General features: G+C 58.1%; 2 protein-coding genes across 5 annotated transcripts in view; one reads left to right on the top strand and one right to left on the bottom strand.

The window, feature by feature from the left end:
* SMARCD3 (SWI/SNF related BAF chromatin remodeling complex subunit D3) overlaps window positions 1-12,245 on the top strand; it is a 33,346-nt gene extending 21,101 nt beyond the window's left edge. For 2 of the 3 annotated variants that reach the window (XM_069462675.1, XM_069462676.1), the window contains exons 3-14: window positions 4,651-4,862; window positions 7,567-7,609; window positions 8,404-8,526; window positions 8,645-8,767; window positions 8,990-9,085; window positions 9,242-9,343; window positions 9,563-9,724; window positions 10,614-10,711; window positions 10,888-11,023; window positions 11,317-11,439; window positions 11,563-11,664; window positions 11,901-12,245. In XM_069462675.1, the coding sequence (XP_069318776.1) occupies window positions 4,651-4,862; window positions 7,567-7,609; window positions 8,404-8,526; window positions 8,645-8,767; window positions 8,990-9,085; window positions 9,242-9,343; window positions 9,563-9,724; window positions 10,614-10,711; window positions 10,888-11,023; window positions 11,317-11,439; window positions 11,563-11,664; window positions 11,901-11,954 (1,374 nt within the window). In that variant the 3' untranslated portion in view covers window positions 11,955-12,245. Of the gene's footprint in view, window positions 1-1,693; window positions 1,903-4,650; window positions 4,863-7,566; window positions 7,610-8,403; window positions 8,527-8,644; window positions 8,768-8,989; window positions 9,086-9,241; window positions 9,344-9,562; window positions 9,725-10,613; window positions 10,712-10,887; window positions 11,024-11,316; window positions 11,440-11,562; window positions 11,665-11,900 lie in introns of those variants that run through there. The other variant, XM_069462674.1, reaches the window with a different exon arrangement.
* Window positions 12,246-12,249: 4 nt separating this feature from the next.
* Window positions 12,250-17,965, bottom strand: CHPF2 (chondroitin polymerizing factor 2). Of its 2 annotated transcripts, XM_069462672.1 has the most exons (4): window positions 16,401-17,965; window positions 15,362-15,926; window positions 14,447-14,629; window positions 12,251-13,681 (listed from the first exon to the last, which is right to left on the bottom strand). In XM_069462672.1, exons 1-4 carry the CDS (start codon window positions 16,679-16,681, stop codon window positions 12,374-12,376), a joined length of 2,337 nt encoding a protein of 778 aa, XP_069318773.1. In that variant the 5' UTR covers window positions 16,682-17,965; the 3' UTR covers window positions 12,251-12,373. The 2 variants fall into 2 exon arrangements, with proteins under 2 accessions (XP_069318774.1, XP_069318773.1); XM_069462673.1 differs by lacking the exon at window positions 14,447-14,629 and having other exon boundaries at window positions 12,250-13,681.
* Between the last annotated feature and the right edge of the window lie 385 nt (window positions 17,966-18,350).

Here is an 18,350-nt window from a genome sequence, read left to right as displayed (position 1 = left end):
AGAGGCAGCCCACCCACCCATCCCCACCCTTCCAGGGCTCATTCTCTGAGGGGGAGGGGGCCTAGGCAGAAGCCTTGGGAGAGACTGGGTAGGAAGGGGATCTCTAGGTCTCCTCCAAGCCAGGGATAGGGGAGGGGCATCCTGGTCTAGATGGCCTCTCTGGCCTTTCAGATTGACAGTGGGCATGTAAATGGACAGGGATAGCCGGGAGCACAACCATGGCCAGCGGAGATCAGGCTGCAAGCCGAAGAGACTCCCTGGGCAAAGGCATCCTGAAGGATTGAGGGTTAAGACCCCCCAGTCTTCAGGGCCCAACTTCACATAAGCCTTCCATCAACTCCCCCAGGCACTGCCCCACCCGCACCTGGATTCTGACAATGTAGCAGGTCCATAGACTGGACCCACTGATGTCCCAAACCCTTGGGCTCCTCCTCTAGAAGGAGGAGACAGGGGTGTGGCCTTGGGGTGCATGGGTGGGGCCAGGGCTCCCAGCCAGGGGATCTCAGAATTTTCCCCTTCTCTGTCCTGTGCCCCTTCACCCCGAGGGACCGCTAGTTCCACCCACACTGCCCCTTCTAGGGTTCCCTCATCACCCTACTCCACACCCTTGCTTTCTTAGGGGCCCTGAGCCTGGCCCACCATACCCAGCTCTCCCGCTCCTCCGTGTTCCCTAACCCCACTCCACCCCCTGCCCCACGGAAATCAAGGCCTGCTTGCCTCATTCTTTCCACCCACCCACCCAGGCACCCACCCTGGCTCTGCGCCATTCGCCACATTCTCTCTTCCTGTTCTCATGAGCCCGCTGCCTGTCCCTCTTTCCGAAATACTTCCCCTATTGCCCTCACTTTCTCACATAGAGACAAAGACTCACATACCCAGAAATAGACTCCCACAGAGCTGAAAGGCACAGGCCACGTCCTGCCACACGCACGCACGCGCACGCACGGAGGCTGTCGTGGCGGGAGGACACAGACGAGGCATTTGTCTGTGCACGCACGTAAACATCCACACCCGCCGCCGCCGCCGCCGCGCCGTGCCACAAAGGGCGCGGACACACGCGGCGCGCGAGACAAGGGCACACACATCTGTGGACGGCAGGGCAACGCGCCGTCCGGGCACACCCACCGCCGGCGGCCGGGGCAGCAGCGAGGCCGCCTCCGGGCGCTCGGCTCCCCCCGGATTCCTCCCAGCGAATGTTTCCCTACTTGGCCTGCCAGGTCTCTGGGGAAAGGGCCTCAGAAATGCAGCAGGAGCCACTTGGGGGAAAGTTGGAACTGGCTGTTCCGTGCCTGGCCCTGCCGGCGAATTCCCTAACGGAGAAACTATTTGTGGCGAGAGCCCGGTGGCCGGCGAGCCCCCCGCCGCCTCCCCTGGCGTCCCCTCCCCGCGCCGCCCGCCGCGGCCCTCGGGCGGCCTCGCCCCGCAGAGCCGCTGCCCAGCGCCCGGCAGCCCGGCTCGCCGGCGCGCCTCGCCGCTTATCTGCGCTGTTTGGACACGAGGGCTGGAAGGCGGCTGCCCCGGCCCGCCGAGCGCACGGGCAGACCCCGGGCCGCCGGACTATTTCTGGCTTATCAGTGCAGGAATGCGGCAGCCGCGGCGGCGGCGGCGGCGGCGGCGGCGGCGGCGGCGGCGGGCGGGCGGCAGCGGCGTGGGCCGTGGGCCGTCAGGGCAGCCCTGAAGGGGCCCCCTCCCCACTCCGCTCGAGTAGAAGTGTGAGAGAGCCCAGCAGGACTCAGAGGGGAGAGTTGGAGGAAAAAAAAGGCAGAAAAGGGAAAGAAAGAGGAAGAGAGAGAGAGAGTGAGAGGAGCCGCTGAGCCCACCCCGATGGCCGCGGACGAAGTTGCCGGAGGGGCGCGCAAAGCCACGAAAAGCAAACTTTTTGAGTTTCTGGTCCATGGGGTGGTGAGTGGGGGAAAGTTAGCGGGGGAGGGTGAGCGAGCTGGCGCGGGCTGAATGGAGGGCTGATCGGGAGGGGCCGGGAGGGCGCTCCTGCTCTCCCACCCTCCAGCGGGGGCGCCCGGCCCACGGCCCAGCCCCGGGACTGTGCCGGCGCCCTGGAACCCGAACACGTCGTCAGGCGGCCGGCTGGGGATGGGCGTGAGGCGGGGAAGGGAGGCGTTCGCATGGGCTCTTGGCGGGGGCGGGGGCGGGGGGTGGGGTGGGACTTGGGGACTGTCCCCCCAAGTGGGGCGTCCCCTCTGTAGCCGACACGTTGACTTCCGTTCTTTTCCTTATGGACCCAGGTGTTACCCCTGCCCTGGGGGTGGGGGTGGGGGACCGGGACATGACATAGGCTGGGCTGGGTTGTCTGTTCATCGTTGGGACAGTGTCACTCTGAGTGTATCTCGGGAGCAAGGAGCAGGTGACCCTGGAGCACTGTGAGCGGGAAGCTTGCTCGCTGGCGGAGCAGCCTCTGCATCCCAGCAGGAGGGAGGGCTTCTAGGGCTTTGCTGACAGCCTCTGCCATCAGGGTCAGGGAGAGGCTCGCTCTAGAGACAGCCCCCAAGTTAGGGGGTCAGACGGTCCCCTTCGCAGACCCTGCCACCAGAAGCTGATGTCCTTAATGCCTCAAAGGTGTGAAGGAAGGGCTGGATTTGGGGACGTGAGGCCTAGAGACCTAAGGGACAGGTCTCTTAGTCTTCCCACAGGCAGGCTGAGAAGGCAGGCACGTGGGGAGCTGGGGGAGCCTGGGTGCCCTAAGAGGACGGGAGGCTTGAGCTGAGTCAGTAGGGGCTGGCATGGGAGGGCTGGGATGGGAAAGGCAGGGGCTCCAGCACTTGGAAAGCCCTGTATAGAGGAAGCAGTCAGGTTTGTTATAGCCAAATTTGGCTGTGACCCCAAGGAAGGCACCTCAGTGAGGGAGGCCAGAGTCCTGGGACTCTTGGCCTTTTGTGGGGGTGGGGCTAGGGGCTGGTACAGCTCTCTGGGGGCTCTGGAAGCCTCCCTCTCAGGGCCTCTTCAGCAGAGCAGCGAGTAGCCCTGGCCTTGATAAATGGGGAGAGCAGCTGATAGCATGAGGGGGCTCCCTGGAGCAGCCTGTCCTCCAGCCCCAGGGGCCTCCAGGGGTTACTTCCCAGGGGGTCTGTGTAGGCCAGTTGAGTTACCAGTCCTAACCTTGATGCTTGGGGGAGTACTTTTAAAAAGGCCCATCTAGTCGGGAGAGAGGCTACACGTGGATTTTTTCTATGGCCAACTGGGAGCTTTAGTTCTTGGGTGGCTGTAAGCCCCACTGCCCCACTACCAGTGCCCCATCTATGCTGGTAGGGAATGACCAGGCCTGGGCTCCATTCTGGGCTGCTACCCTGGAGCGTGAGCGACAGGGTCAGGTGGGATGGGGGTGGCAGACACATGGACAGGCAGGTTTCCCTGCGGGAGAGATGGGCAGAGACAGCTGCTGGCCGGGGGTGGGAGGATGTTAGGGTTAGACACAGTGCAGGGCTTGGAGGGACAGTTGGGAGGGTTGGCAGTTGGAAGGGCAACACCAAGCCTAGGGCCAGGGCTCCTCCTGTCCCTGCGGGAGAGGTGGGTGGTGTGTAAGTGGCAACAGGGGCCCAGGGCCTGCATCCCTTGCTCCCCATCTCCTTCCTGCTCTCCCGGACCCAGTCCCCATCCCACCCCCCCTCTACTTTACAGCCCCTGAAACTCCCTCTGTCCCTCCCCATCTCCCTTCTGGAGTCTGGACAAGTGGGGTTTGGAACACTTCACTAGATGCATTTGCATCTCATTTACACCCCATCTGACCACCCCAGGGTAGCAGCAAGGGAATGGGAGCAGCCTCATCTCCCTCCCTGCAGCCCCCTTTGAACCCTAACTGCTGACCTTGCTGGGGTGGCGTGAAGAGCAAAGGAGGTGTCTGCTGACCTAGGTGGACAGGAAGGGAGAGGTGGATATCAGTGCCCACCCCTAGCCCCTCTCCTCCCAATCAGAACCTGGCTGGGTCTGGAGCAGCCCCCTAGGTTGCCCTGGCCCTGCCCCCGCTTCTTTCACCCTGCGCGCAAATTGTGGGGGTGGGCTAAGTCAGTGAAGCCTAGTCAGCTGAGGGGAGTGGGGTTTGGGACTGAGGGGCCAAGAGCAGGGGCACCGAGGGCAGAGTGGCTGAGATGTGGAGGGGGTGAGGCCAGGCAGAGCCACCCAAAGTGAGGAGGAGGAGGGGGAGTGGAAGTCAGAGCAGGGAGCTCAGCCCCTCACCATACCAAAGCACAGAGAGGAAAGGCCCTGGGCCGCAGGTGCTGCAGTTGCCAGGTTGAGCAGCGTGACCTTGGCGAGGTCGCTTTTCTCCTTGAGCCACAGTTGCCTTATCTGTCAAGTGGGGATGAAAGGACCTGCTCAGTCTTTCTTGCAGAGGATGTGAACACCCTTTGAAGGTTGAAAGACGCCATTAATATTCATTTTGATGGTACCTACCGCAGACTCGAGGCTCGGCAATGCCCTGTGCCATTGCCTGGCTTCAGTTAGCTTCCCGCAGCGAGACGCCAAGCCCTCCGCCCGCGCCCCTCCCGCTCATCGCTCCCACCCCTCGCTCACCGCTGAGGGTCACCAGCCAGGGGCCTGGCGGGGGGGAGGGGAGACGCCGGCTCTCTGCAACTGGAGCCGGGCACCTGGTCTGACCCGCGGGTGCCGGTTTCTGCTTCACCCCCGCCCCACCCCCAGCGCCCCGGGATGCCGTCTGGAGCCCGGATGCCCCACCAGGGGGCGCCCATGGGCCCCCCGGGCTCCCCGTACATGGGCAGCCCCGCCGTGCGACCCGGCCTGGCCCCCGCGGGCATGGAGCCCGCCCGCAAGCGAGCAGCGCCCCCGCCCGGGCAAAGCCAGGCACAGAGCCAGGGCCAGCCGGTGCCCACCGCCCCCGCGCGGAGCCGCAGGTGAGTGGGGGCTCCGGCGCGGAGGGGGCGTGCAGGGGCGGGCAGGCAGGACCCGCAGGGACCAGGTGGGCGAGTAGCGAGGATTGGAAGGGGCGAGTCTTCCCGGATCAGATGCCCTCTGGGGAGGTGGGCTTAGGGGGCACTGATCTGGTTCTTTTGTGTGCCCACGGTAGAGACAGGCTGCCGCCGCGACCGTCGGCAGCCAGTGCCCCTTCTCTGCATGCACCCTTCACCCTTCTCCTTGTCACCTGCTCAGTCCTCTCTCTATCCCTTACCCCAGTTTCTGGGTGATGCTTCAGTCTTTGGGGTGGGGGCGGGGCTGGCAGTAGGACTGAGGGCAGAGCTTTAGGACTGTTTCCCAAAGTGTGTTCTACGGTGAACCTTCCTGCGACTCCTCAGCTGACCATTTCAAAGCCACTTCAGATCTTCTCAATCAGAATCTCTGGCCACGGGGGTGGAGCCTGGCGGGTTGCCCTGTGGGTGGGTGGTCTCTGTCCTGCTCTCTGGCGATTTTTAGGTACTCAAAAGTTGAAGAGCTGCCATAATCTGTCCTTTGGACCAGTTTTGCCCCCAAGCTACCAGGTCTGAGTAGCTGGTACCCCAAAAGCCCCTGCTGGCTCCTGGCAGGAACGATGTCCCTCTGGGTTTCAGTATTTAGCCAAACACACATGCTTCTTTTGCATAACAGATGGATTCCTATAAAAGGTGTAATGTCAATTTTACCTCATTATTAAATATTTTTGCCTGGGTGCGGTGGCTCACACCTGTAATCCTACCTAGCACTTTGGGAGGCCAAGGTGAGAGGATTGCTTGAGGTCACCAGTTCAAGACCAGCCTGACCAAGAGCAAGACTTGTCTTTATAAAAGATAGAAAAATTAGCCGGGCATGGTATCACATGCCAGTAGTCCCATTTACTCGGGAGGCAGAAGCAGGAGGATTGCTTGAGCCCAGGAGTTTGAGGTTGTAGTGAGCTATGATGATGCCACTGCACTCTAGCTGGGGTGACAGAGCAAGACCCTGTCTCAAATTTTTTTTTAAAAAAATTGTTTTTTTACACATCAAGGAAAATTCACCACTTCTAGACATCCCATGATGAATTCTTTTTTTTTTTTTTTTTTTTTGAGACAGAGTCTCACTCTGTTGCCCAGGCTAGAGTGAGTGCCGTGGCGTCAGCCTAGCTCACAGCAACCTCAAACTCCTGAGCTCAAGCGATCCTCCTGTCTCAGCCTCCCGAGTAGCTGGGACTACAGGCATGCGCCACCATGCCCGGCTAATTTTTTCTATATATATTTTTAGCTGTCCATATAATTTCTTTCTATTTTTAGTAGAGGTGGGGTCTCGCTCTTGCTCAGGCTGGTCTCGAACTCCTGAGCTCAAACGATCCGCCCACCTCGGCCTCCCAGAGTGCTAGGATTACAGGCGTGAGCCACCGCGCCCGGCCCCATGATGAATTCTTTTGCAAAGTGTACAAATTGTTGCACAAATGATTCTTTCTCTTGTATAAATGTAGTTTCACATAGATAATTTAACACATTAACTGCCATGTGAGTTGTATTTAACTCACGCTAGTTTAGAGCCTGGGCCTTGTGAAGCATATGTAACTCACATTTCTCTTTACCTTAGTAGCCACATGAACTATTTTTCAAGTTGCATATAACTCATGCACAGAAAACAATAAAAAACATTTTCATTAAATTAGAAAGGATTGTTTTGTTTTCAAAGTTTTTATTCTATTTTCGTAATAAAATACCGTGGCCCCAAGGGAAAAAAATTTTTTTCTGGTGTTGCAGTCAATGTTTAAAACAGACCTTAATGAAAGCTGCTTGCCTAGCCTTAGAATAGCTCTCTGGATAGGGAGGGGGCAGTGGTTGAGAACACCACATGGGGGCAGTATGGAGCCATGCTCCAGGCTGCGTTTTAATCTCTTGACCTGCAAAGGTTTTTCTGGGGTGCTTTTGAGAGTCAGAAGCAGCTAGCAGGTCAAGAAGCGCCCATATCCCAGCTGCTGCCTCACCCCAGCTGCTGCCTTACCCAGCTGGTCCAGCCAGTTTGGCCCCGGCCCGAAGTCACACCCACAGAGGAGCACATCCACATCCACTCTGTCTGGGTCCCTAGAGGTGTGGTGTCCCTTGCCCTGTGGGCAGGTGGTCCAAGGGAATGAGCACCTCCCTGCCCCTCAGCATCCCCTTCCAAGCCCAGGGTGGCAGGGATGCAAGTCCCACCAGCTTCATGCCATCACTGCCTGCTCCAGGGGATGGAAGGGGGTCATCTCTCCCCACCCCCTCTGAGCTTAGGCCAGCTTGGACCATGTCACTCCTGCTTCGCAGAAAAGGAAGGTCCTCAGGACCTGTCACTCCTCTCCTCCGCCCTCTCCTCCCGAGCCTTCCTCAAACACTTCTGCAGCTTCCATCTTTTGGTAGCACCTCCCCTTCCACCTAGTCCCTCCTAAGTGGAAATTTCTCTGGCCCCGAGGATGTGGTAGGGTGGAAGGGGGCTCCCAGGCCAGAGGATGGACAGGTCACCCCTACTTCCTGAGAGTGCCAGTTCCACACACCACCATTGTAGCCCCTCGGGCGGGCAGACAAGCGGGCTGTGGGAACCCCAGCCAGGCGGGCGGAGATGTCGGGATAATTTAGCAGGTGGCCTCGTTACTCCCAGATCTGTCGCCATGGTAACCTGGTTTTTTCTTTAAAAAATGTACAGTGCCAAGAGGAGGAAGATGGCTGACAAAATCCTCCCTCAAAGGGTGAGTGCCTTTCACAGCAGCCCCCAGCCCACCCCCCCTCTGCTGCTCCGCCCTCCTCTCCCCCACCCCTTGCTGCTACCCCTCCCCCCTCAGAAGCAGAGCTTCAGCGTGGCAGTCACTTTCACTTTTTGTTTAAAAAGCTCATTAAGAAGTGAAGCTCCCCAGGCCAGAGGGAGGGAGGGAGACAGCAGGAAGGAGCAGAACCACAGCCAGAGCCCTGGCCCTGAGGTTCAGGAGGAGACAAGAGCCAGGGGATCAGAGGCTGCCAGGCAGAAAGAAGGGCACGGAGGGTGGCCAGAGGCCCTGTGCATCATGAAGGGACCTAGGCCCAGCTGAGTATGGGGGCAGCAGGGCTGAGACACCGGGTGTGGGGGCAGGGGGCTGTCCCAGGGTAGAGGTAAGCAGCCACATCCCCTGACAGCCTCAGGGACCTGGGCCCCTAAGCACTTTGCAGAGGTCCAAAGGAAGCCCAGCGGCCATATGACAAGGGAAATGACAAGACAGGAGGTTAAAGGCTAGTGCTTGCTGGGCTCCACAGTTGTGACCTCCTCCCCTGGTGAGGAAATGCATGGCTCTCCCTAGAGGGAGAAGCAATTTTTATCCCTACTAGTTGAGGTCCCTGCTGCTGGGTAAGGGAATCCTGGAGAGAGGTCCTGTTCCGACTCTCAAAATTCCACACCCTAAAACTGGACGGCTGCCTCCACGTCCTTTGTACCCTGGGACTGAACAACACACACATTCCACAGCACAAGAGGGGCTGACGCCTGACTCCTGCCGTGCTCCTCCTCCCCCAGATTCGGGAGCTGGTCCCCGAGTCCCAGGCTTACATGGACCTCCTAGCGTTTGAGAGGAAACTGGATCAAACCATCATGCGGAAGCGGGTGGACATCCAGGAGGCTCTGAAGAGGCCTATGAAGGTGCCTTATTTTGGGGGTAGGAAGGGGGCTCTGAGTCCCCTGCCCAGGATGGCGAAGCAAGGGGCCCCGGGTGGGAGCACACAGCCTGCGCTCTGTACCACGCTCTCTATCTCTACAGCAAAAGCGGAAGCTGCGTCTTTATATCTCCAATACTTTTAACCCTGCGAAGCCTGATGCGGAGGATTCTGATGGCAGCATTGCCTCCTGGGAGCTGCGGGTAGAGGGGAAGCTCCTGGATGATGTACGTCCTGGCCCAGGTCTCTCCAGGTGTCCTGGGGTGGGTATGGGCTGAGCTGAGAACAGAACTAGATGTTTGCACTAAGCGTTCGGGGGTCAGCCCTGGCTGGGGTGGGTGGGCCTAGAAAGACATCCTGGGTGCAGAGGATTGCACCTAACCATACTGCCCTGCTCGATGCCAATTTAGCCTCCTTCTGCCCCCACGGTCCCTGTTCCTCTCCCACAGCCCAGCAAACAGAAGCGGAAGTTCTCCTCCTTCTTCAAGAGTTTGGTCATTGAGCTGGACAAAGATCTTTATGGCCCTGACAACCACCTTGTAGAGGTAAAACTGCGATTCCTCCTGCCCTCGAATCACGACCCTCCCACAGGCCTGGGTTCCTGAATATCCTGCAGATTTGGATCGGGGACCAATGTAGAGCTCTGGGCCCCACCAATCCAGATGGGCCTGCAGGTGACCCAGCTCTTCTCCCCTGGACAGTGGCATCGGACGCCCACAACCCAGGAGACGGATGGCTTCCAGGTGAAGAGGCCCGGGGACCTGAGTGTGCGCTGCACCCTGCTCCTCATGCTGGACTACCAGGTCTGCACCTGCCCCACCACCCTGCAGATGCCACGTGAGGCACCTGGGGTGGGCCTGGGCCCCAAAGTTACACATCCCGAGAGGCTCCCTTCTCCTCCCCACCCCGTCCTTCTCCAGGAGCACGTTTCCAAGGAGCCAAATCACCATGTCCCCTCTATTCCCAAGCTGCCGGGCCCTGAGCTCTTTTCATTCCTAATTTCCATGGTCATCTTTCCCCAGCCTCCCCAATTCAAACTGGACCCCCGCTTGGCCCGGCTGCTGGGGTTGCACACACAGAGCCGTTCAGCCATCGTCCAGGCCCTGTGGCAGTACGTGAAGACCAACAGGCTGCAGGACTCCCACGACAAGGAATACATCAATGGGGACAAGTATTTCCAGCAGGTAACCTCTCTCCTGAACTGCGGGATCTGGGAAGCAGGCAGAGTTCTCCATCAGGGAAGTACTTCTGCTAAGGTAACTACCACCTCTCCCTTCTAGATTCCTGAGTAGGAGTAGCAGAAATGGTACACACTCATGGCCTTGGAGTCAAGAGACTGACCAGGGTTCTAGTCCAGGCTCTGCTGTGGATTAGCTTTGTGCTGCAGCCAATCCACTTTAGCCTCCCCAAGTTAGGAAGATCCAGAACCCTTCAAAGCCAACAGCTTTCTGGAATGTAATATTCTTGGCACTTGGAATTAGGATCCCCGGTTCTAGTCCTGGGTCTAGACTTTGGGTAAGTTACTAGCAATTCTGAGCCTTGCTCCTTGTATTTGAAGTGGAGGGATAAAACCTGTCCCATCCAATCTCTTGGGCAGTTAGGAAAATCTACCAAAGTAGAGAGTGGTTTTATTAATGGATTTTTAAATAAACACAGCAGATAAACCTGAGGAGTGAAAAGAGCAGTTGGTGTTTATTGAGCACTTACCACTGTTCCGAGCACTTTGTGTGTATTCACTGATTCTCACGACAACCCTGTGAGATGGGTATCGTCGTCCCCACCCTAGAGAAGAAGACGCTGCGGCCTGAGGTGTTAAGTAACTTGCTCAAGGTTGCACACTAAGTGGTGGGTGCCCAGGCAGGCAGCCCAGGGCTGTGCTTTCAACCACTGCCCACCAAAAGCCTCCTCATCAGCCGTGCTGGTAACCCCACCCCAATTCCATCCCCGAGAGCACTGAGGAAGCAGACTTGCAGCTTCTGGTGGCCTTTCCAGGATGGAAGGATCTAGAACTATAGTTACAATCTCTTCAAGCACAGAAGAATGACCCCTCTCTCCCCAACTGTTCTGCTTCAGATTTTTGATTGTCCCCGGCTGAAGTTTTCTGAGATTCCCCAGCGCCTCACAGCCCTGCTGCTGCCCCCTGACCCAATTGTCATCAACCACGTCATCAGGTGAGGTGGCCCCAGCTTGCTTCTCAGCCCAAGGAATTATCTCATTCCTGCATTCTCTGCCTTCCCTCTCCTCCCACTCCCATCTCCCCTCCCTTGCTGTTGGATCTGCCCCAGCCCCAGGACCCTTGGCTTCTGTGGGGGCACCATGGACACCAAGGGCTTGATTTCCCCGGCAGCGTGGACCCGTCAGACCAGAAGAAGACGGCGTGCTATGACATTGACGTGGAGGTGGAGGAGCCACTGAAGGGGCAGATGAGCAGCTTCCTCCTGTCCACCGCCAACCAGCAGGAGATCAGTGCTCTGGACAGTAAGGTGGGGCCCAAGCCCAGAGCTGAAGTGGGGGGACATTAACCCAGAGAGGGCAGAGCAGATTTAGAAGAGGCCACAGCATGGGCCTATTGGGAGATGAGGAGACACGTGGCCCTTCCGTGCTACTTGGAGCTGAACCTCATCCCAAGTTTAGTTCTGCCCATCTGCTTTCCCTGGGACTTCAGGGGCTCAGGATTTGCCCTGCATAGGAAAAGTCAGCCCCTCCTCCCTCCACACCACCGTCCTCTCCCACATCACCACGGCCAGGTGGAAAGCATCTATCTTTCTACCTGTAGATCCATGAGACGATTGAGTCCATAAACCAGCTCAAGATCCAGAGGGACTTCATGCTAAGCTTCTCCAGAGACCCCAAAGGCTACGTCCAAGACCTGCTCCGCTCCCAGAGCCGGGACCTCAAGGTGAAGAGGGAGAGTCGGGGGGACTGGAGTGGAAGACAAGCACATTGGGAAAGCCAGTAAACACTGTATGCCAGGGGCAGGTGAGGGGTGAGGGGCTCAGGGCGAACCCCATGCTCCCTCCAGGTGATGACAGATGTAGCCGGCAACCCCGAGGAGGAGCGCCGGGCTGAGTTCTACCACCAGCCCTGGTCCCAGGAAGCTGTCAGCCGCTACTTCTACTGCAAGGTATGGAGGGGCCCTTGCCCTGAGGCTCCCCTTGCTCCACCTGAAGGAAACCTCCCTTCTCAGCTGGCGCGGTCCTTGCCACTCCCCCGTGAAACTTCTCCACCACACTGCCTCTCCATGCAGTAGCCCTCCCGGCTCCCAGCTGCTCTTCCAGGGCAGGGGGTATCTGTAGGTGGTTTGTCCTAATCACTCACCGGGAACACTGTAAACTGTTCCTGCTCTCACTTCCTCTAAAGATCCAGCAGCGCAGGCAGGAGCTGGAGCAGTCGCTGGTCGTGCGCAACACCTAGGAGCCCCGTGCGTATGCAGCACTATGGACCTTCCGGCTGCGCCGTTCCCCCAGCGTTCTGCCCTGGGCTCTGGCATCACTCTCTGCCGCCTTGGGGTTGGGGTGCTGGATTAAAGGTCATTCATCTGACAGCAGCTGTGTGGTCATTGGAAACTGGGAAGGGTAGGAGGTACAGAAGGTGGGGGAAGGCAGTGGGTGTCTCTGGACAAATTCCCCACACCCTCCCTTGGATTCTTCTCCTTACTCCATTTTCCCTAGACCTAAAAACAGTTTGGTAGAAGACACTTTTAATAACATTTTCTTGTTAAAAAAAAATACAGCGGCAAGCCCTCCATCTGTCCATCACCCTGCCTTGCCCTTCCTGGGGCTCAGGCAGACACAGGTGAATGTAAGGTTAGGGCCCTGGGGGGGGGGGCAGTGCTAAGTGCTGTTGGCCTGCTCCTGCTCAAACAGAGCCATGGCCAGCTGGGCGCGGCCCCCCAGGCCCTCCAGGTTGCTGAGGCGGCAGCGGTGGTAGAGTTCCTCACTGAGCCGTGGGTTGCAGTCCCGCAGGGAGAACTTCTGCACCAGCCCTGGCTCTACGGCCCGAAAGAGGTGGAGCCCTGAGAACCGGAGGAAAACATCCATCACCTCCAGCCCCTCCAGGGCTTCCTCCTCTTCCTGACCTGCCAGTTCACCAGCCAGCCGGGCTCGGGCCGCCAGGTAGTCAGCATTGTAGAAGCAGCCCTCTGCAGACGCCTGCCGGTCAAATCTGCCCCCTACGGGAGCCCCCCGGGAAGGGTCAGCACCAGGAGGGGATGGAGGGTCAGGGCCAGCCCCCGGGGGCCCTGGGGGTGACCTCTGTGGTGACAGGGCAGGGTTGAACTCCTGGAAATGGACTGGAAAGAAGGCCTGCCAGCCAGAGATGGCATTCATGCGGCACCGGTTGAGGACTTCCGGCCCAGGCCTCGTCCACACAGTAGTGAGGAAGAAGAGAGTGTCCACGGGGTGCTTCTTGGAGACCACGTCCATGAGTCGTACCTGGGAAGGGGCTTCTGCTCGCACAGCAAGCCAGGCCAGCCTTGTCCCGGGGTACCGTCGCTCTAACTCAGCCGCTGCAGCCTTCACCCCAAGAAACGGGTCTGGGGCCCCACGACCACCTTCTCGTGGCCCGTAGACCAGAAGCAGGGTGAGCAAGGCGTGTTCTCGTGGCTCCAGAACACTGGCTGCAAAGGCCTCAAGGAAAGCCAGGGCTGCAGCAGCTTCAGCCACCAGGAGCGGTAGCACCAGCTGCACTCGGGTGGCCTCGGTGACATAGGGCATAGGTAGGATTTCCACCCGGCTCAGTGGCCGCAGCAGGCTGACCCTGCGGGCCAGGGCCCGCCGGTGCCCACGCTGAGTCACACATTCCAAGAGCAAGTCCAGGGTGTACTCCATGCCCCGAGCTGGATCAAAGCGCCGGTAGCCATTGAGCAGCTGCTGCTTCTGGAAGCGCAGGCGGGGCTGATAGCGCCGATTGAGCTGCTCCAGGGCAGTCTCCACGGCGTCGCCCACGTCCGCCCTGCTAGCCCCCTGCAGTGGGCACTTGGGAGCCCCATCTGCACAGGAGAAGGTGTGCTGCTCTGTGAAGTAGTCCCAGCCCAGCACCTCAAAGCGAGAGTGTGGTGTGAAAGGGGCCGGGAGCCCAACAGGCCAGCTCAGCCCTGCTTCCCCCTCGGGGGTCAGCGCCGTCAGGTTCCGGATCTGAGCCTAGGTTGGAGGAAACGTGCCTGACGTCAGTACCAGCTCCAGGACCCTACCCAGCTCCGGCTGCCCAGGCCCCGACAGTCAAACAGCTGAGTTCTGTCCTAACTCTGTCAACGCTTAGTGAGGGGCCCCCCTAGCTAATCATTTCATTCCCTATATGTTCCATTCTTCATCCATAAAATGCAGAAGGAATATGAATCATACCCACCTTACACAACTGCCGTGGGACGGAGGAACATGTGCTTCTGCACAGGCAGAAGTGTCTTGATATATAAAGCTCAACACCCTTTCTCTCCCATGCCCAGAGGACTCATATCCACTTCATGATCAGACCCTTGTTTCCATCTGTACTCCACCTCTGACATTCAACTACAGAATTCTTTTGCCTTCTGCCCTTGGGCTTTTTTGGGATAGTTCTAGAAAGTTCAGGAACTCTTGGAGTTTTGCCTCCTTGGTGGAGAGGGACTATTGAAGAGGAGCTACAACTATTCCGTCTGATGCTGCACCGAGCTCCCCGATGCTCCAAGTTAACTGCATTCAGGTCGTTCCAGGAACTCACCTTGTGCCTGCTCTGGACCCCCAAGGACACTTGTCCCTGTAGCTGCTTTAAATTTAGGTACAGTCAGCCTTTTTCCACCCTGCCATCATACAGCCCTAGCCCAGACCCCCAATCCCAGCTGCACTCACTGGCTCACTGCGCACCTGGATATCTCAGACTCCCACTGACCCTCCCATGGTCCTCTGCCCACCTGCTCCTCTTCAGCTTACCTGGAGTTGTTCTATTTCACTGTAAGCCCGCTCCAACTCCAGAGCACTGAAGCGTTTGTGGAGCCGGTACATGAGGGTGCCCTCGGAGACAGGATGCACGGCGAAGGCACTCAGGAAAGCCGAGCTCCCCTCCTTCTCAGGGTCCCTATTTTTGGCCAGTTCGAATGAGCGATACTGCTGCCCCTATAGGGACCAATCAGACCAATCAATGCCACACACAAGGGCTGCCTGTCCCAAACCACCCTTAATCATACTCAGTGTTCACATCTGTCACCACTGCTGCATTAGAATGGAGGTGGGGGGGCGTTCTTTCTAGCACCTCCCTTAACCTCAGTTCTTACGTTTCACTGCCCACATTTTGGAAAGGAGAAAGCAAGTAGGCAACTAAGGATAGCCTCTTCCCGCAAAGAATCCCACTGTTGCTCAAACCAATGAAAGCCACAAGCCAGAAAATCCTCCCAGTACTCTGGTTTAGGATGAAAGCTGCCTCTGGTATCTTCCGCTCTTCTCCAAGACAACTAATATGGCAGCTCTCCAGGTTGGAGAAGTGATCACCTCACTTCGCTGGGGAGTGGCCATCTCTAGGACATTCCCATATTATCCATAACTGATATGCATATGTCAGGGGAGGTGTGGAGGGCAGGGAGGCAGATGGGGAGGAGGACTGGTGAGCAGGGACACCTTTCTGTCTTTCTTAGGGGTCCCTGACAAGACATCACTTTTGATAGCCCTAGGGTCCTAAGATTGCCAAAGGTGAGGAAGGGATGCCAAAGGGGCTGGCCAGTGGCTGGGAAGGGCAAAACGAAAGCCGCCAAGGTGCTGCTGAGAAGAAACCAGCAGCACCCAGCCTGGGGACCAAACACTCAATCACCACTAACTTTCCGGGAACTGAGATTGACTTGCAAGAGCTGTCACCTGGTGCTGTGAAACACAGCCAATCCCCAAGGAGTCGATGAGGCAGCGGCCAAGCCACTCGTCAGGACGGGCACTTAGAATGTCTCCTCGGCAGCCATCCAGATGCGGCCGCAAGCGAAGCAGGAGACTCCGTGACAACAGGTAGCCAAATCCCCCATGACAGTACCGGGCCTGCTCGCCTGCGCCAATGAATTCCTCTGCCCGGCCCAAGTATAGGTCTTGGTTGATGCTGAGGTGGCCAGCAAGGGCTGCCAGGCGGGGGGCCTGCACATACGTGTCATCCTGCATGATGAAGAACCAGTCATAGTCGGCTCCAAAGTGTGTGTGAAGGTGTCGCAGGGTCTCTGACATGAGCCAGGCTGGCCGCTCATCCCCATGAGACACCACCTGCATCCCTGCCGGAGCCCGGGCCCCTCGCTGCCCAGTAAAGTAGAGTAACCGAGGAAAGTGGTGGGCCACTGTGCGGTTCACGGCCACAGCCAGAGTGGACAGTGTGGCCCGGGAAGTCAGGACAGCTACAAGCAACCGCTCACGAGAGCCCAGCTCTGTCTGGATGTACCGAGTCCTGTGGAAAGACCAGAGTGCCAGGGTCAACTCCCTAATCTTTAGGGACCCAGCTTCTTCAGCATATACATCCCCCTAAAAACAGTGAATTGAGGTTGAGAAAAGAGAAAGGACAGACCTTCTTTCTCATTAATGTTAATTAGTTACTGGAATGAGTACCCACTGGAGTGAGTACTCTTGCTGACACTGGAATTGATTTGGGAGGGGAGGGAGTCTACTACGGATAGATTGGATGGGTTACATTCAATTCCTGCCCTGTTCAAGAACATCGAACCCTAATTTGACACCAATGGGTGAGACTTTCTTAGACCTGAGAAAGAGGGAAAAAACAGGAAGAAACAATGACGGAAAATAAGACAAAGAATTGTTCCAAGCTGCTTACTACTGGTTACCACTGGAAAGGCAGAGGCAAAGACTAAGAGCAGCCCAAAACAGAGGGCTGAGGTCTGGGACTATGCACACATGTAGCTCTCACCTGAGCACCTTCTTGTAGGGCTTGTTGGGATCCCTGTAGTAGGGGACAATCCGGGGTTTGAAGTCTTCATCACTTTGGTCTAGCTGAGTTCTTGAGTCTGGATTCTGTGGCCCTCCTGGCTCCCCTACAGCCTCTACACAGGGATCTTCTCCCTCCCCCTGGATCCAGGAAACCCGCAAGAGGCTCAGGCTGCACCCCAGAGACAGCCCTAGGATAAGGGGCAGTGCTGGCCGCAGCAGAGCCAACAGGGAGCTCAGTCTCATGGTGGTGGGCCCTGCCATATGGGTGCCCCCGGGGGCACAGCCTTAAGGATCAATGGTTTCACGGGTGCCAGACCAGTAGCAGGCCTGCAGTTTTAACCAGGGAACCTGGGGTCAATGAAGTCAACAACACAGCAAGGTGTGCTGGCTTCCAGGCCCAGCATCCCCAGGAAGATTGACTGTCCGTCTTCACAACTCCTTCTGCCCAGTCTTCAACCGCCAAGGTGCTGGATCTAATCCTCAGCCCAAATGGTAATAAATATGAGAACCAATTTCACTCACATGGGGATTATGGCCTGTCTTCCAGTAGAAAAGAGAGGAAGTAAAACACAGTACTGCCAAACCTAACCTAAAAAGGACTACACACATCTGTACACTGGACCTAAGTCAAGAGATGGCGCCACTGACAAAGAAGGGGACAGGGAAAAGCACATGATCCAGCGAAACAACTGCCACCAACCAGAGGAGTCTGCCTCAGTGGGCCTTTCCTGAAGAATGCCTGGCTCTGGCACCATGCCTCACTCAGGCGACTGGAGGGGCTGCTGACCTACTCTGGCAAGCGAGCACAGGGAAGGGGCCAGAGTCTCTACTCTGCTTGCCGAGTGTCAAGGAATTGCAATGGCTACAGTAACCTCTCCTCCTGCCACTCAGGAGTGGTCAGCAGCCATTGCATGGTACACATAACTTCTGCCCACCCAACTGAGGTAGACAGATGCGTGACTCAGCACTGACAGCCTCTCGGAGGAGCAATGGCTGATGGAGCCATCTTGCAGAGCATTCTACGAATTCCAGCTGCGGAGAAGCTGAGCTGCCCACCTTCCTCCGAGAGCAGACAGCCGGCAAATTACAGTAACTCTTGCTGTGTAAGAGCGATTTGGCACCCGGTTTTACCAGGGCCCCAGGGACCAAATGAAACAAACCAAAAGCAAACCCAAAGGTCAAGCAGCAGCTAAAGACAACGCAGGGGTTCTGTGGCTGCAGACAGAAGCAAGGCTGACTCCTGACACGACCCCGCCAGGGGCCCGGCGCCCCTGCTCTACCTCTCAGCGACCAAAGACCAATTCTAGCTGTACAAATAACGCCCAGCGCGGGCCTTCGCCGTTCGTCTCAAAACAGAAATAAATCGGCTACGTCACAGGCTGCAGAGGAGGAGCAGGGGGTCCAGCTCGGTTTGTTCTGCGAGCCGGGGCCGGCGGCGGGCAGCACGGGGGCCGCGGCTGGGAGAGCGGGGAACAGACCCCGTCCCCAGGCCCGTCGGTGAGGGCAAAGGCCGCGCCGGAGACTGTGCCAAAACAGCGAGAGCAGGGCAAGCCCCACAAGGAGGAAGCCGGCAGCAGGGCCGACGACCAGGGGTCCGAGATGGGTAGCGGCGCCCGGCGCGCGACAGACAGGGAGCAGGGACGGGGAAGGGGAACAGACCCCAGGGCCCGCGAAGCACCGGCTCCGCCGCTGCAGCCGCTGCCACCTCACAGCCCCGGCCCGCGGCTTCCTCTTCCGCTCCCTGTCAGTCACCCGTCTCTATGGTGACCGCATCCGGCCGTTCGCTCCGCCCGCGCCCTCTCTATGGTTGCCCCGCCCCCTGCTCCGCCCCCCCCCGCCCCGCGGGAAGGCGCGTGCATCCTGTTGCCGCTAACTCGAGTGAAGCGGGTGAACCCGAGGTGCCCAGCTGCTTCAGCTCAACTCCATCTGC

The sequence above is a fragment of the Eulemur rufifrons genome, chromosome 29 (genome assembly GCF_041146395.1).
Source record: "Eulemur rufifrons isolate Redbay chromosome 29, OSU_ERuf_1, whole genome shotgun sequence".
In the NCBI taxonomy this organism is placed as follows: domain Eukaryota; kingdom Metazoa; phylum Chordata; class Mammalia; order Primates; family Lemuridae; genus Eulemur; species Eulemur rufifrons.
The sequence above is the reverse complement of the archived record's forward strand: the minus strand, read 5'-3'. Positions and strand labels throughout refer to the sequence as shown.